Below are 17,964 nucleotides of genomic sequence, written 5' to 3' on the forward strand. Positions count from 1 at the left end.
CTGTGTATCACATTTGTCTGAGTTAGGCTGCAGACTCCTCAGGGCAGGGGCTTGAAAATGAATAATACTTAAAAGAAGAAAGAAACTATGGAAAATTCTATTTGTTACAGCTGGTTCCAGTATTTGTGGGACAGGTCCATGGTAATAAGTGAGTTTATTTCTGATGTAATGTTAATGATTACCGTATATACATGTTGATTTTAAAGAGTCTTCATGGACTTAAAAAGACACCATAGGTCAGCTATGTACCCTTGTCACATAACTTTAAAAAACAGAAAGAAAAGGAGGACTTGTGGCACCTTAGAGACTAACCAATTTATTTGAGCATAAGCTTTCGTGAGCTACAGCTCACTTCATCGGATGCATAAAGTGGAAAATGCAGTGAGGATGTTTTATACACACAGACCATGAAAAATGGGTGTTTATCACTTCAAAAGGTTTTCTCTCTCCCCACCCCACTCTCCTGCTGGTAATAGCTTATCTAAAGTGATCACTCTCCTTACAATGTGTATGATAATCAAGGTGGGCCATTTCCAGCACAAATCCAGGGTTTAACAAGAACGTCTGAGGAATGCGGGGGGGTAGGAAAAAACAAGGGGAAATAGGCTTGAATAGAGACTGGGAGTGGCTAAGTCATTATGCAAGGTAACCTAAGTTAATTGTATCCAATTTGCAAATGAATTCCAATTCAGCAGTCTCTCACTGGAGTCTGGTTTTGAAGTTTTTCTGTTGTAATATCGCAACTTTCATGTCTGTAATTGCATGACTAGAGAGATTGAAGTGTTCTCCGACTGGTTTCTGAATGTTATAATTCTTGATATCTGATTTGTGTCCGTTTATTCTTTTACGTAGAGACTGTCCGGTTTGGTCAATGTACATGGCAGAGGGGCATTGCTGGCACATGATAGCATATATCACATTGGTAGATGTGCAGGTGAACAAGCCTCTGATAGTGTGGCTGATGTTATTAGGCCCTGTGATGGTGTCCCCTGAATAGATATGTGGGCACAGCTGGCAACGGGCTTTGTTGCAAGGATAGGTTCCTGGGTTAGTGGTTCTGTTGTGTGGTGTGTGGTTGCTGGTGAGTATTTGCTTCAGGTTGGGGGGCTGTCTGTAAGCAAGGACTGGCCTGTCTCCCAAGATTTGTGAGAGTGATGGGTCGTCCCTCAGGATAGGTTGTAGATCCTTGATAATGCGTTGGAGGGGTTTTAGTTGGGGGCTGAAGGTAATGGCTAGTGGCTTTCTGTTATTTTGTTGGGCCTGTCCTGTAGTAGGTGACTTCTGGGTACTCTTCTGGCTCTGTCAATCTGTTTCTTCACTTCAGCAGGTGGATATTGTAGTTGTCAGAATGCTTGATAGAGATCTTGTTTGTCTCTGTCTGAGGGGTTGGAGCAAATGCAGTTGTATCGTAGAGCTTGGCTGTAGACAATGGACTGTGTGGTGTGGTCTGGGTGAAAGCTGGAGGCATGTAGGTAGGAATAGCGGTCAGTAGGTTTCCGGTATAGGGTGGTGTTTATGTGACCATCGCTTATTAGCACTGCAGTGTCCAGGAAGTGGATCTCTTGTGTGGAATGGTCCAGGCTGAGGTTGATGGTGGGATGGAAATTGTTGAAATCATGGTGGAATTCCTCAAGGGCTTCTTTTCCATGGGTCCAGATGATGAAGATGTCATCAATATAGCGCAAGTAGAGTAGGGGCATTGGGGACGAGATCTGAGGAAGCGTTGTTCTAAATCAGCCATAAAAATGTTGGCATACTGTGGGGCCATGCAAGTACCCATAGCAGTGCTGCTGATTTGAAGGTATACATTGTCCCCAAACATGAAATAGTGATGGGTGAGGACAAAGTCACAAAGTTCAGCCACCCAGTTTGCCGTGACATTATCGGGGATAGTGTTCCTGACGGCTTGTAGTCCATCTTTGTGTGGAATGTTGGTGTAGAGGGCTTGTACATCCATAGTGGCCAGGATGGTGTTTTCAGGAAGATCACCGATTTGGATTGTAGTTTCCTTAGGAAGTCAGTGGTGTCTCGAAGATAGCTGGGAGTGCTGGTAGCGTAGGGCCTGAGGAGGGAGTCTACATAGCCAGACAATCCTGCTGACATAATTCTGCCATAATTCTGCCATCCACAGCCTCAGAAACAACTCTGACATCATAATCAAAAAGGCTGACAAAGGAGGTGCTGTTGTCATCATGAATAGGTCGGAATATGAACAAGAGGCTGCTCGGTAGCTCTCCAACACCACTTTCTACAAGCCATTACCCTCTGATCCCACTGAGGGTTACCAAAAGAAACTACACCATTTGCTCAAGAAACTCCCTGAAAAAGCACAAGATCAAATCCGCACAGACACACCCCTGGAACCCCGACCTGGGATATTCTACCTACTACCCAAGATCCATAAACCTGGAAATCCTGGGAGCCCCATCATCTCAGGCATTGGCACCCTGACAGAAGGATTGTCTGGCTATGTAGACTCCCTCCTCAGGCCCACCTTGATTATCATACACATTGTAAGGAGAGTGATCGCTTTAGATAAGCTATTACCAGCAGGAGAGTGGGGTGGGGAGAGAGAAAACCTTTTGAAGTGATAAACACATTTTTTCATGGTCTGTGTGTATAAAACATCCTCACTGCATTTTCCACTTTATGCATCCGATGAAGTGAGCTGTAGCTCACGAAAGCTCATGCTCAAATAAATTGGTTAGTCTCTGAGGTGCCACAAGTACTCCTTTTCTTTATGCGAATACAGACTAACACGGCTGCTACTCTGAAACCTTTAAAAAACAGGATTTACTTAAGGGGAAAGTTAGATTCATTGTTGTGCTACTTTATTTAGAACACCAGCTCTCTCTTTATTCTTCCCAATCCTCTTCCCTCACTGCTCCTTTCAGCTCTTTCTGCACTAAGCTTTGCATCATCTATTACAGGGGTTCTCAAACTTTTGTACTGGTGACCCCTTTCACATAGCAAGTCTCTGAGTGTGACCCCCCCTTATAAATTAAAAACACTTTTAAATATATTTATTTAATACCATTATAAATGCTGGAGGCAAAGTGGAGTTTGGGGTGGACGCTGGCAGCTCGCGACCCCCCTCCCCCATGTAATAACCTCAGGACCCTCTAAGGAGTCCAACCCCCCCATTTGAGAACCCCCGGTCTATTATCTTGTTTGCAATGCCTACAACACTACTACTTCATGTCCATCAAGTCCTCTGCCCCCTTCTCCAAAACCCTCCTTAAAAGCTACTTCCTCCAAGAATTCTGCTATCTTTCCTTCTTCGCAATAATTTTCCTTTTCCTGAATTTTCATGTATTTTTTTCTCATCTCTCTCAGGGCCTGCCTGGCCTTGCAAACATTTGCTATGCAGCATAATGCTTACTACCATGACTGGTCCTATTTACTCTAAAGAGATCGACTATTGGCTGTAGAAGGCACTGTCTGCAAACTAATGCCATTAGATTGTACGCTCTTGATGGAGAATGAGCATGTCTTGTATTTGTAAAGCACTGTTTGAATTTACACCACAATATACCTTTGAAACAGTATATCAGTACCATAAGAAGAAGTTTGGTGGTGGTACCACAACAGGTAAAGTTATGCTAGGATTAAAATTTGATTAAAATTTTTCTGGCGCCTGACATTTTCTTGGGATCCCTTTTTAAAACCATCATAGCACTCTGAGCTATGAAACGAAGAATGCAAAATTCTTTTCTAGGAGAAGACTGAAATAGAGTTTGTTTAAAAGTGGCAACATATTTTGTATAAAGAGTTATATAAAGGTTTAAAAGTTACAGCTCGAACATTGTTTGCAGTATTGTTGCAGCTGTGTTGGTCCCAGGATATTAGATGTAACAAATTATACAATGTTACTAATCAAAGCCAATATTGTTACTAAATGACCTAAAGTAGAATGCAGACACAGGAGTAGTGCTGGCTGGCACGTTAATGAAGTCAGACGCTATTAAGACAGTTCAGGAGTTATCTTCTCATGACAGAGGCATTAGGTAGATTTAGTGTATCCAACATAGGGCTTACCTCCCCACCACAGGACTTCAGGAAGGGGAAGAGCATCTTTGTGCACTGACTCACCACCCTAGTGAGAAGGGCTTTACAGTAGGTTCAAAGGGGGCAGGTGACAAAACCCCATGAGGAAAAAAGGGCAACCTTACCAGAAGGTAAATGTTGGGAGGGGCAGAGACATCGAAAACTGCAATAGTGTCATAGGAGCAACAAGAGGGAAATATGTGGGGGAATCTGCTCAAAATCCTAGATGTCAATAGAGAAATACAAGGAGTATGGGGAATAAACAGGAAGAATGGGAAATATTAGTACATAAACTAAATTATGACTTGTCTTGGATGGTTTAGACACAATAAATCCTGCATTCTGGGAGTGGGTTAGACTGGATGACCCTTGCGATCTCTTCTAACCCTATGGTTCTATGATGTAGCCAGCATCACAGACACTGGAGTGGAGAATATGCATATAAAATCTGTGGAAGACACTAAGCTGGGAGGGGTTGCAAGCACGTAGGAGATTGGGGAATCACTGGGTAGGTGGCAGTACTACTGAAAAGGATCTGGGGGTCACAAATTGAATGTGAGACTATGTCTACACTACCACTTATGTGAGTATAACTTATGTTGCTCAGGGGTGTGAATAAGCCACACACACACACGAGTGACATAAGTTACACTGACCTAAGTGCCGCTGTGGACAGCTTGTTGAATAAAGTTGGGGTACATATTACTTTTCTATATGCAGTGGGGATGTAAATGAATGGCCTTTGGAGAGAGCTGTAAACAGCAAAATGAAGGTGGCAAGGAATGTTAGAGACTTTTCCTTTTATCTGTTATTTCCCTGTTTTCAAAGGTATGGGTGAGTGAGATGGGTCTTGGTGCAACCTTAACCATCACTCAGTGTTATCTGTTAATTATAAAGAATATAGTATCACACAATTTATTGTTTTACAAATTGCTTGAAGTAGTCAGGAATATCCAGGATAGAATGGAATTTTATTGTTAAACAGGTTAACCTATAACAGCTCATAAAACTCCGAAGCAGCTCATAAAAACTTTGTTTTATAAGAAGAGATACAACTTACCTTATTACCACATCGTAGGAGTCAATTTTCTCCCCTAGTGTCTTATTTCGAAGTACTCCTCCATTACCAACAACAACACACCTTCTACAGAAAACGCTGTTGAACAAACAGAGCTTTAATATGCATGCTCATCAAACATATCGAATTTATTATGTTTTCCTTTAAATTGTACCTGTCTTATGAACATTTGGTTTCAGGGGTAGCACAGAAACCAAGAACATAATATGGCTTAGGATGGGATTTTTAGTTTAGTTACCATTGTCTGGATTTGATTTGATTTGTGTGTGGTAAAGTGGGTACCCATCAGCACGCAAGCAACATTTGAAGTCAAACACTGGCATTAAAACATTCCCAACACAGACTGAGTTATTTCGGAAACTGTCATAGCCATGAAACAAGGTCTTATTTACCTAACACCGAGCATTTATAGATCATATTTAATCAATAAATAGCACAGCACTCTACAAAGGGCACTTCTTGGAGGCGGTTTTATAGGACTATTTGACAAGTTAAGGTACTACTCAATATGACTAAGGTTCTGTAATTTAGCCTACTGAGCAGTACTTCAATATACAAAGCAGGGCCATTTCTTTCAATGGGACTATTGATTTAACAAAGTATTACTTGACATGAGCAAGGGTGGTGGAATCAGACCAAAGACAATTATGACAAATAAAGCTTACAGAAACAGTGGTGGATTAGCAATGGGGCCTGTGTCCAGGGGCCCCAGAAAAAATCCACGGCTGGGCAGCGGAAGCCCAGAGCCCCGGCTGCCGGGGCAGGGAAAGTCCCCATGCCCTGACCCTGCTCTGCAGCAGCAGCCACAGGATGGGGGAAGGCCGCCCCCTTCCCCACAAGTACCCACCATACCCACTCTGCAGCAGAAGCCACAGGGCAGCAGGGAAAGCCCAAGGGCCTGACCCTGCTCCCCACAGAAAAGCAGGTGGTGGGGGGGGAAACCCCAGCACCCAGACCCCGGCTGCGGCCCTGGGACTGGGGGAGCTCTCATGCCCTGCTGTGGCCCCAGGCCATGGCACGGGGACAGAGCTTCTCTGGGGCTGGAGTGGAGGGGAGCAGAAAGGAGCAAAAGGGGTTGTGGGGCTGCAGTGGAGGGGGGCAGAATGGGGAGGACCCTCCAGGGGCACCCCAGGGAAGGATCAGAAAGGGGTGGGGCTATGGGAAGAGCCGCAGACGGAAGAGGCAAAATGGTGGTGGGGCCTCAGGCAGAAGGGGTGGGGAAGGACCCCCCAAAACCTTAATCGACCTCTGTACAGAAGAGGTGAGACAAGAGCCAATGCTATGTCCCTCAGGCCTTGTCAAAAAGCGTTATAATTAAGGCTAAGATTTAGTCATGGGTATTTGTAGTAGAAGTCATGGAAAAGTCATGGGCAGTGAATAAACATTCATGGCCCCTGGCCTGTCCATGACTTTTACTACAAATACCCCTGACTAAATCTTAGCTTCTCCTGGGGCGTTGATGTTCGGGGCCGGGGGGGTCCAGGGGCTGACAGCTGGGCCCTGCTCCAGCAGCAGGGGCTGACTGCCTCTGGCTGCCCGCTGCTCCGAGGCCCCTGACACCTCTGCTGCTCTGGCAGTGGCCAGTGCAGCTGGCCCTGGGGCTGCCGCAGCAGCTGGTCCCGGGGTCAGCTGCTTGGGTGACCCTGGGATCAACCACATCAGCTGCTGCAGCTGCATAAAAGTCAAAGTCATGGAATCCGTGACTTCTGTGACTGCCGTGACTGACTTACAGCCTTAGTTATAATGATCTCACTTGTACAGTAGCTTTTCAACAGCTGTTCTGTAGCCATGTCTGCACTGGGAAATGCCTTTCCTTTACCAGGGGATTCTTGCTCAGCCGGTAACACATCTCAAAGGTAAATGGGTAGGTGTCTATGAAAATTGAATTTTGCAAAAAGCAGCCACAAGGCTTGAAATGAGGTGCAAAGGGCTGGCACACCATCCCAACACTTCTTTGGTGGCTCCAGCAGTTTCCACAGACTCTAAACTTTCATTAAAAGGAAAGAATTCTTCTAGCTTTCACAGTTGTGAAGAAAAGTTTCCAAATGCGAACAAATTCATGGTCACTTTCACCATTCTGCAAACAGATAATCAATAGATCTAAGAAAGGTGTGGCCTGCCTCACGTATTGCAATGGGTATTAGCTCAGAAGCCTAATGATAACTAGGACACTACCAAATTCACGGCCATTAAAAATGCATCACGGACCATGAAATCTGGTCTCCCCCTGTGAAAGCTGGTCTTTTGTGTGCTCTTACCCCGTGGTGGGCAAACTTTTTAGCACGAGGGCCACATCTGGGTATGGAAATTGTATGGCGGGCCATGAATGCTCATGAAATTGGGGATTGGGCTGCAGGAGGGGGTGAGGGCTCTCTGGTGGGGCCAGAAATGAGGAGTTCAGGGTGCCACAGGGGGCTCTGGGCTGGGGCAGGGGGTTGAGGTTCGGGGGGGAGGGATCCAGCTGGGGGTGAAGGCTCTGGGGTGGGACTGGGAATGAGGGGTTGGGGCTGTAGGAGGTTGCTCCGGGCTGGGACAGAGGAGTTCGGAGGGCAGCAGGAGGATCAGGGTTGGGGCAGGGGGTTGGGGCCCATGAGAGGGGGCAGGGATGCAGGCTCCAGGCAGCGCTTACCTCAAGCAGCTCCCAGAAGCAGCAGCATGTCCCCCCTCTGGCTCCTACGTGGAAGCACGGTCAGGTGGCTCTGCAAGCTGTCCTGTCCACATGCGCCACCACCGCAGCTCCGATTGGCAGCGGTTCCCGGGCAATGGAAGTTGCAGGGGCAGCAGCAGTGTGTAAAGCCTCCTGGCTGCCCCTTCATATAGAAGCCAGAGTGGGGACATGCCACTGCTTCGGGGAGCCACACAGTGCAGGGCAAGCCCCCAATCCCACTCACCGGCTGGAGCACCGGAGCGGGACAAGCCCCAGACCCTGCTCCCCGACGGGAGCTCGAGGGCCAGATTAAAAAGTCTGGAGGGCCAGATGCGGCCCCCGGGCCATAGTTTGCCCACCCATCTTACCCTATGCTATTCAGATTTCATGGGAAAGACCAGCTTTTGTCAAACAGGGGGTCCTGACCCAAAAGGGGCTGTGTGGAGGGAGTGGAGGGGGTCACAGTATTGCCACCCTTACTTCTGCACTGCCTTTGCAGCTGGGTGGCCAGTGAGTGGCAGCTGTTGGCCAGGTCCCCAGCTCTGAAGGCAGCACCCTGCCAGCAGCAGCGCAAAGGTAAGGGTGGCAATACCATACCGTGCCTTCCTTATTTCTGCGCTGTTGCCTTCAGAGCTAGGCGGCCAGAGAGTGACGGCTGCTGACTGAGGGCCGAGCTCTGCAGGAAGCAGTGCAGAAGTAAGGGTGGCGACACCATGCCGTGCCATCCTTACTTCTGCGCTGCTGCTGGCTGTGGCTCTGCCTTCAGCGCTGGGCTCCCGGCCAGCAGCCGCCGCTCTCCAGCTGCCCAGCTCCAAAGGCAGTGAGCTGCTGCTGGCGGTGGCAGAAGTAAGGGTAGCAGTACCGCAACACCTCCCCACACACAACTCCTTTTTGGGTCAGGACCCCTACAATTACAACACTGTGAGATTTCAGATTTAAATAGCTGAAATCACAAAATTTACGATTTTTAAAAACCTACGACCGTGAAATTGACCAAAATGGACCATGAATTTGGTAGGGCCCCAATGATGACCATCTGAATGTTAATATAATTAACTGATTCCTTGATGAATATTTTAGCTGAAACATCCAGCCAATGGCCTAATTCAGTGTGGTTTGGTATCACAGAAGTTAGAGATGGAGAAAGCCTGTTTAGTCATTTTTATCCATCTTTTCAGGCTGTAACAGAAAGAAAGAGTCTGACACATGAGGCGTGGTATAAGGCCGAAGGCCTGAACTGAAGTAGTCAGGCCCTGCTGATATAAAGCAAAGTCAGGCTGTGAGCAGAAGTCAGGCCCTGTTACAAAAAAAGCCTATGTGCAAGTTCACAGAACCTGGCAAGAACAAGGCTGGTATTGCAAAAACGCAAACAGCCCTAAGAAGTGCTAGGCACAGGACACTCATGTAAACACGTTCCAGAAGATTAGTATCAGAACACCCCAATACCAAGTATGGTATAAGCACACTCCCCAAAGATAACATAGGACACACTGACCCCTCCTAAAGGTAAGGTCAGGGTGACAGATAGAGATGTTCTGATCAAACCAACATGTACAAGGTAAAGGATGGTAACTAACCACATCAGAAGGGCAATATATAACTTGTTTGTATCAGCGTATAAAAGAGGGGTCACAGGGGATGTGTCTTTGTCCACCCAAGTGGGGAAGAGAAAGTCCCGCCATTCACTGAGCTGCTCCATTGTAACGGGCATATATGTCTTAGTATCCCTTTCGAGTCTACGGGGTGCTAAAACTGTGCTTTGTCAACAATAAACCAGGTGGAGCACACACACAGCCAACTCGCCCTGATTGGTCAAATCTCCTCTCGGGGGTGGTCCCCAGCAGCTGAAACCCCTCCTGATTGGTACAGGGCAGTGGGAGGCGGCCACATGACCGGATGCGAGGTGTGTCATGTGATCCCTCTAACAACTCCTCCCACTGCCCTCTACCAATCAGGATGGGTTTCGTCCTGAGAGGAGATTTGACCAATCAGGGCGAGTTCCGGGGTGGGGTGACCTGTCCGGAAGTGGGTCGTGTGACCCCTTCACTACTGTGGTCTTCTTAGACAGTTCTATCAGACTCTGCTGCAGCACGCAGTGAACACACAAAGAGACAACTCCCTACAGTAGATTTTCGAGCTGTTTGTCCAATCTAGTTTTAAGATATCCTGAGAAATGAAGCAAACGAATGTATCCCAGAGTTTGATGCACCCCCTTCATTGCTGGAGAAATTGGGAGGGAAAATCTCTCTTAATTCTGCTCCATTGTTCCTAGTTATATCAGAGGGTTTAAAGTGAGCCAGCTGGGTTGTAGGAGAGTAGCAGCATGGGAAAGGGAAGTGAAGGGAAGCAGAAAGGCAGCCTCTAAGGGATGGAAAGAAAAGAAAGAGATAGAAGGCTAGTGGGGGAAGGAGGAAGGTGAAAGGGGAGAAACCAAGAAGGAAGGGGCACAGCAAGGGAGAGAGATGTGTACATTTCCACGAATTGTTTTTCCACTTTGAACTCTGAGAAGCACTAACAATGCGAATCGGTTACCTCATAATAATCTGCCCTTTTTCAACTGCCAACAGCAGCCACATGCCTCTTTAAGTAATCAATATAGATCACACCACCCTGATATCCCAGGCAATATAAATAGTAGTTAATGTCTGTTATTTGCATGATTAGCGCTACCTGTTCTATTGTTCTTCTTGGCTTTTCAGATTCCAAAAAGTCAGCACAGCTGAGAATCTGGCCCTAAAGATTTTTGCCAGTGTGATGGACTAGTCATCACTTATGAACAGATCTTTAGCTGACAGGTGTGGATTTCTCCACTGTTTCTCTCCCCCACTCCCTTCACCCCATTTGTTTTTTATTATTCTCTCTGGTTGTTTGGTGTGAAGGTATAAAAATTACAGACATCACTCTCTCATCCATTAAGGCTGCTTTGTGCTGCTCTGATGATACAAATTGTCCTTAAAGCTTGGTTAACCAGCCAATAAATGACTCATCCTCTATAGCAGAATCCCCAAGTGGTATAGAGCTACCATAGTAATTTTCATGCCATCCCTTTCCCAATCTTTGGTTTAGGGGCCATGATCAGGGCATTTCTTCACCTCAGCAATGCCTGGCTGCTGAAATGGCCCCTCAGGCCAGAAGTTGTTGTTCTTTGCACTGCGGAACCGGTTGATAGCTGGACAGCCCCAGCGTTGTGGGAAGGAATAGTTGGCTTTGCACCTTGTCTTCCAAGCTGCACTGAGCACAGGTTGGGCCCAGTTCAGGATCAGAGCCTGTGTTCTGGCAGAGTTAGAGTACGTGTTGTTAGCTTGTTAATTCTATTTTTTTCTCATGGTGCAGTTAAGATCTTAATCCGGAGTTCTAGTACAACTGCTTAAACAGTATTCCATTAATTGAAAATTCAGTGAGATTTATAGCTTGGTAAAACACACACATTCCAGCCCCATTCGTGATAAATTAGAGAGAATTGGAAAATACTGCTGAATATCATAAAAAAGTGGCAGCCTCTGAATTACTGGTAAAGCATCTGATGTTGGTAGCTGAACTTTGAAGTTGGTTATCTAAGCCCTGGTCTACACTACGAGTTTAGGTCAAATTTAGCAGCATTAAAATCGATGTAAACCTGCACCTGTCCACACGATGAAGCCCTTTTTTTCGACTTAAAGGGCTCTTAAAATCGATTTCCTTAATCCACCTCTGACAAATGGATTAGTGCTTAAATTGGCCTTGCCGGGTCGAATTTGGGGTACTGTGGATGCAATTAGACGGTATTGGCCTCCGGGAGCTATCCCAGAGTGCTCTAATGTGACCGCTCTGGACAGCACTCTCAACTCAGATGCACTGGCCAAGTAGACAGGAAAAGAAACGCAAACTTTTGAATTTAAATTTCCTGTTTGCATGGTCACCTTCAGCTTACCACACTGGCCAGAGCTCATCAGCAGAGGTGACCATGATGGAGTCCCAGAATGGCAAAAGAGCTCCAGCATGGACCAAACGGGAGGTACGGGATCTGATCTCTGTATGGGGAGAGGAATCCGTTCTATCAGAACTCCGTTCCAGTTATCGAAATGCCAAAACATTTGTCAATATCTCCCAGGGCATAAAGGACAGAGGCCATAACAGGGACCCGAAGCAACGCCGTGCGAAACTTAAGGAGCTGAGGCAAGCCTACCAGAAAGGCAAACGGCCACTCCGGGTCAGAGCCCCAAACATGCCGCTTCTATGATGAGCTGCATGCCATTTTAGGGTGGTTCAGCCGTGTTGTTTGACTCCTTCAATGGAGATGGAGGCAACACGGAAGCAGGTTTTGGGGACGAGGAAGATGATGATGATGAAGTTGTAGATAGCTCACAGCAAGCAAGTGGAGAAACCGGTTTTCACCGACAGCCAGGAACTGTTTCTCACCCTGGACCTGGAGCAGTCCCCCCCGAACCCACCCAAGGCTGCCTCCCGGACCCACCAGGTGGAGAAGGGACCTCTGGTGAGTGTACCTTTTAAAATACTATACATGGTTTAAAAGCAAGCATGTGAAAGGATTAATTTGCCCTGGCATTTGTGGCTCTCCTGGATGTACTACCAAAGCCTTTACAAAAGGTTTCTGGGGAGGGCAGCCTTATTTCACCCACCATGGTAGGGCACTTTACCACACCAGGCCAGTAGCACGTACTCAGGAATCATTATACAACAAAGCATTGCAGTGTATGTTTGCTGGTATTCAAAGAATATCTGTTCTTTATCTCTCTGTGTTATCCTCAGGAGAGTGAGATCATTCATGGTCACCTGGTTGAAATAGGGTGCTTTTCTTAAGGGGACATTCAGAGGTGCCCGTTCCTGCTGGGCTGTTTGCCTGTGGCTGAACAGAAATGTTCCCCGCTGTTAGCCGGAGGGGCGGGGTGGGGACTAGCCACGTGGTGGGGGGAGGCAAAATGCGACCTTGGAACGAAAGCACATGTGCTATGTATGTAATGTTAACAGGAAGCTTTACCGTGAAAGAGTGTAGCCATTGTTCTATAAAATGTGTCTTTTTAAAAACCATTGCCTCTTTTTTTTTTCTCCAGCAGCTGCATGTGTTTCAATGATCACAGGATCTTCTCCTTCCCAGAGGCTAGTGAAGATTAGAAGGCAAAAAAAACACACTTGTGATGAAATGTTCTCTGAGCTCATGCTGTCCTCCCACACTGACACAGCACAGACAAATGCATGGAGGCAGACAATGTCAGAGTGCAGGAAAGCACAATATGACTGGGAAGAGAGGTGGCGGGCTGAAGAGAGGGCTGAAGCTGAAAGGTGGCGGCAGCGTGATGATAGGAGGCAGGATTCAATGCTGAGGCTGCTGGAGGATCAAACCAATATGCTTGGTTGAGCTGCAGGAAAGGCAGCAGGAGCACAGACCGCCTCTACAGCCCCTGTGTAACCAACCGCCCTCCTCCCCAAGTTCCATAGCCTCCTCACCCAGACGCCCAAGAACTTGGTGGGGGGGCCTCTGGCCACCTGGCCCCTCCACCCCAGAGGATTGCCCAAGCAACAGAAGGCTGGCATTCGATAAGTTTTAAAGTGCTGTGTGGCCTTGTCCTTCCCTCCTCTACCACCCCTCCTGGTGCTTCTCTCCTCCACCACCCCTCCTGGGCTACCTTGGTAGTTATCCCCCTATTTGTGTGATGAATGAATAAAGAATGCATGAATGTGAAGCAACAATGACTTTATTGCCTCTGCAAGCGGTGATCAAAGGGAGGAGGGGAGAGTGGTTAGCTTACAGGGAAGTAGAGTGAACCAAGGGGCGGGGGGTTTCAGCATGGAGAAACAAACAGAACTTTCACACCGTAGCCTGGCCAGTCATGAAACTGGTTTTCAAAGCTTCTCTCATGCGCACCACGCCCTCCTGTGCTCTTCTAACCGCCCTGGTGTCTGGCTGTGCAAAACTAGCAGCCAGGAGATTTGCCTCAACCTCCCACCCCACCATAAACGTTTCCCCCTTACTCTCACAGATATTGTGGAGCACACAGCAAGCAGTAATAACAGTGGGAATATTGGTTTCGCTGAGGTCTAAGCGAGTCAGTAAACTGCGCCAGCACGCTTTTAAACGTCCAAATGCACATTCTACCACCATTCTGCACTTGCTCAGCCTGTAGTTGAACAGCTCCTGACTACTGTCCAGGCTGCCTGTGTACGGCTTCATGAGCCATGGCATTAACGGGTAGGCTGGGTCCCCAAGGATACATATAGGCATTTCAACGTCCCCAACAGTTATTTTCTGGTCTGGGAATAAAGTCCCTTCCTGCAGCTTTTGAAACAGACCAGAGTTCCTGAAGATGCGAGCGTCATGTACCTTTCCCAGCCATCCCACGTTGATGTTGGTGAAACGTCCCTTGTGATCCACCAGTGCTTGCAGCACTATTGAAAAGTACCCCTTGCGGTTTATGTACTTGCCGGCTTGGTGCTCTTGGTGCAAGATAGGGATATGGGTTCCGTCTATGGCCCCATCACAGTTAGGGAATCCCATTGCAGCAAAGCCATCCACTATGACCTGCCCATTTCCCAGGGTCACTACCCTTGATAGCAGCAGATCTTTGATTGCATTGGCTACTTGCATCACAGCAGCCCCCACAGTAGATCTGCCCACTCCAAATTGATTCCCGACTGACCGGTATCTGTCTGGCATTGAAAGCTTCCACAGGGCTATCGCCACTCGCTTCTCAACTGTGAGGGCTGCTCTCATCTTGGTATTCTTGCACCTCAGGGCAGGGGAAAGCAAGTCACAAAGTTCCGTGAAAGTGCCCTTACGCATGCAAAAGTTTCGCAGCCACTGGGAATTGTCCCAGACCTGCAACACTATGCAGTCCCACCAGTCTGTGCTTGTTTCCCAAGCCCAGAATCGGCGTTCCACCGCATGAACCTGCCCCATTAGCACCATGATGCCCACATTGCCAGGGCCCCTGCTTTGAGAGAAGTCTGTGTCCATGTCCTCATCACTCACGTCACCGCGCTGACGTCGCCTACTCGCCCGGTATCGCTTTGCCAGGTTCTGGTGCTGCATATACTGCTGGATAACGCTCTGGAAGTCGACGGTTGCCTCGGTACTGTGGACACACTCTGCCGACTACATGCTCTTAGAGCACTTGTGTGGGGACACACACAGTCAACTGTATAAAACCACTTTCTACAAAACCGACTTCTATAAATTCAACCTAATTTCTCAGTGTAGACATACCCTAAGTCACTTGTGGATTGATTATACTTTGATGTTCTATACACAAGCTCAGAGTCCAACAACTATCACCGCCCAAATCATGAAGACCAGTTTTTCAGCTCTGCCTATACTAAGGGGCTTGAATAGGTTAAATCCAACTGGAGGTCTAGCATATGCAAATTGTTTCTACATTATTTTTATCCTCCTTATCTAGTGTGTGCAGTAGTATCTGATCACTGTCTACTTTTGAGAGATGATGGAAATGGTTTAAGCGAATGGATTAAAATTATACAGTATAGTTGTTGCTTTATCGTAGATATGTTCTGCTCTTGGCCTGATTCTGTTTCATAGGAGCCTTGGGTATGTAGCAGAGACTACTGGAGACATCTGTAACAGGACTAGACTTTGATCAGAGACACTCTGATTAAAGGACAACTTCTTCCAGTGCAGACATGGAAACAGATGGGCTGCTAAGACCACGCTCCAGGTATCAAACATGCCATTTTTAAGCTAGTTATTCCTAGGACATTTTAGCAAGTGCTCTTAATAGATTCTCGCTGGAAAGTATTAAGGGAGACTATGCTAGGCTGGGGAGGACGCTTAAGGAAATTGAGGCTCAGGTGATCTTTAGTGGGATTCTGCCTGTTCCTAGAGAAGGGCAACAAAGGTGTGACAAGATTATGACTATCAATAGATGGCTTAGGCAGTGGTGCTATAAGGAGGGCTTTGGGATGTATGGCCATTGGGAGGCATTCATGGATAGAGGACAGTTCTCTCGGGATGGACTTCATCTGAGTAGGGAAGGAAATAGACTTCTAGGATGGAGGCTGGCACAACTGATTAAGAGAGCTTTAAACTATGAATTTGGGGGAGATGGTTGGGAGATGTCCAGGTAATCTCCACACCAGAATTTAGCATAGAGTGGAAAGAAAATGAAGTAAGAGTGGATACAGCTGTAGGTAGGAGGAAGGGCAGTGTAGATACAAGTCTAATAGGTTATACTGGTAGTAAAATAACCGTGCCTAATAGGGTACAGAATGTGAGGGAGGCCAAACAGCAAAAATTAAGATGTTTGTACACTAATGCAAGGAGCCTAGGTAACAAAATGGAGGAACTAGAGTTACTGGTGCAGGAAGTGAAACCAGATATTATAGGTATAACAGAGACCTGGTGGAATAGTAGTCATGACTGGGCTACAGGTATTGAAGGGTATGTGCTGTTTAGGAAAGACCGAAATAAAGGTAAAGGTGGTGGAGTAGTACTGTATATCAATGATGAGATAGAATGTAAAGAAATAAGAAGCGATGAAATGGATATGACTGAGTCTGTCTGGGCAACAATTAAATTGGGGAAGAAAACTATTAGAGCCTCCCCTGGGATAGTGCTTGGGGTGTGCTATAGACCGCCGGGATCTAATTTGGATATGGATAGAGCCCTTTTTAATGTTTTTAATAAAGTAAATACTAATGGAAACTGTGTGATCATGGGAGACTTTAACTTCCCAGATATAGACTGGAGGACGAGTGCTAGTAATAATAATAGGGCTCAGATTTTCCTAGATGCGATAGCTGATGGATTCCTTCAGCAAGTAGTTGCTGAACCGACTAGAGGGGATGCCATTTTAGATTTGGTCTTGGTGAGTAATGAGGACCTCATAGAGGAAATGGTTGTAGGGGATAATCTTGGCTCAAGTGATCATGAGCTAATTCAGTTCAAACTGAATGGAAGGATTAACAAAAATAAATCTGCAACTAGGGTTTTTGATTTCAAAAGGGCTGACTTTCAAAAATTAAGGAAATTAGTTAGGGAAGTGGATTGGACTGAAGAATTTATGGGTTTAAAGGTAGAGGAGGCCTGGGATTATTTTAAATTAAAGCTGCAGAAGCTATCGGAAGCCTGCATCCCAAGAAAGGGGAAAAAATTCATAGGCAGGAGTTGTAGACCAAGCTGGATGAGCAAGCATCTTAGAGAGGTAATTAAGAAAAAGCAGAAAGCATATAGGGAGTGGAAGAAGGGAGGGATCAGTAAGGAAAGCTACCTTATTGAGGTCAGAATATGTAGGGATAAAGTGAGACAGGCTAAAAGTCAAGTAGAGTTGGACCTTGCAAAGGGAATTAAAACCAATAGTAAAAGGTTCTATAGTCATATAAATAGGAAGAAAACAAAGAAAGAAGAAGTGGGACCGCTAAAAACTGAGGATGGAGTGGAGGTCAAGGATAATCTAGGCATGGCCCAATATCTAAACAAATACTTTGCCTCAGTCTTTAATAAGACTAAAGAGGATCTTAGGGATAATGGTAGCATGATAAATGGGAATGAGGATATGGAGGTAGACATCACCATATCTGAGGTAGAAGCGAAACTCAAACAGCTTAATGGGACTAAATCGGGGGGCCCAGATAATCTTCATCCAAGAATATTAAAAGAATTGGCACAAGAAATTGCAAGCCCATTAGCAAGAATTTTTAATGAATCTGTAAACTCAGGGGTTGTACCGTATGATTGGAGAATTGCTAACATAGTTCCTATTTTTAAGAAAGGGAAAAAAAGTGATCCAAGTAATTATAGGCCTGTTAGTTTGATATCTGTAGTATGCAAGGTCTTGGAAAAAATTTTGAAGGAGAAGGTAGTTAAGGACATTGAAGTCAATGGTAAATGGGACAAAATACAACATGGTTTTACAAAAGGTAGATCGTGCCAAACCAACCTGATCTCCTTCTTTGAGAGAGTAACAGATTTTTTAGATAAAGGAAACGCAGTGGATCTAATTTACTTAGATTTTAGTAAGGCGTTGGATACTGTGCCACATGGGGAATTATTAGTTAAATTGGATAAGATGGGCATCAATAGGAAAATTGAAAGGTGGATAGGGAATTGGTTAAAGGGGAGACTACAACGGGTCCTACTGAAAGGTGAACTGTCAAGTTGAAGGGAGGTTACCAGTGGAGTTCCTCAAGGATCAGTTTTGGGACCAACCTTATTTAATCTTTTTATTACTGACCTGGGCACAAA

General features: G+C 46.2%; 1 protein-coding gene across 9 annotated transcripts in view; it reads right to left on the reverse strand.

The window, feature by feature from the left end:
* ST3GAL6 (ST3 beta-galactoside alpha-2,3-sialyltransferase 6) overlaps nucleotides 1-17,964 on the reverse strand; it is a 177,960-nt gene that overhangs the window by 13,862 nt on the left and 146,134 nt on the right. For all 9 annotated transcript variants that reach the window (XR_012154502.1, XR_012154504.1, XM_073307840.1 and 6 more), the window contains one exon: nucleotides 5,108-5,203. Coding sequence is in view for 7 of the 9 variants with exons in the window: in XM_073307840.1 (XP_073163941.1) it covers nucleotides 5,108-5,203 (96 nt within the window). In the remaining 2 variants the exon portion in view is untranslated. The remainder of the gene's footprint in view (nucleotides 1-5,107; nucleotides 5,204-17,964) is intronic.

This window comes from Lepidochelys kempii, chromosome 1 (assembly GCF_965140265.1).
Source record: "Lepidochelys kempii isolate rLepKem1 chromosome 1, rLepKem1.hap2, whole genome shotgun sequence".
In the NCBI taxonomy this organism is placed as follows: Eukaryota; Metazoa; Chordata; order Testudines; family Cheloniidae; genus Lepidochelys; species Lepidochelys kempii.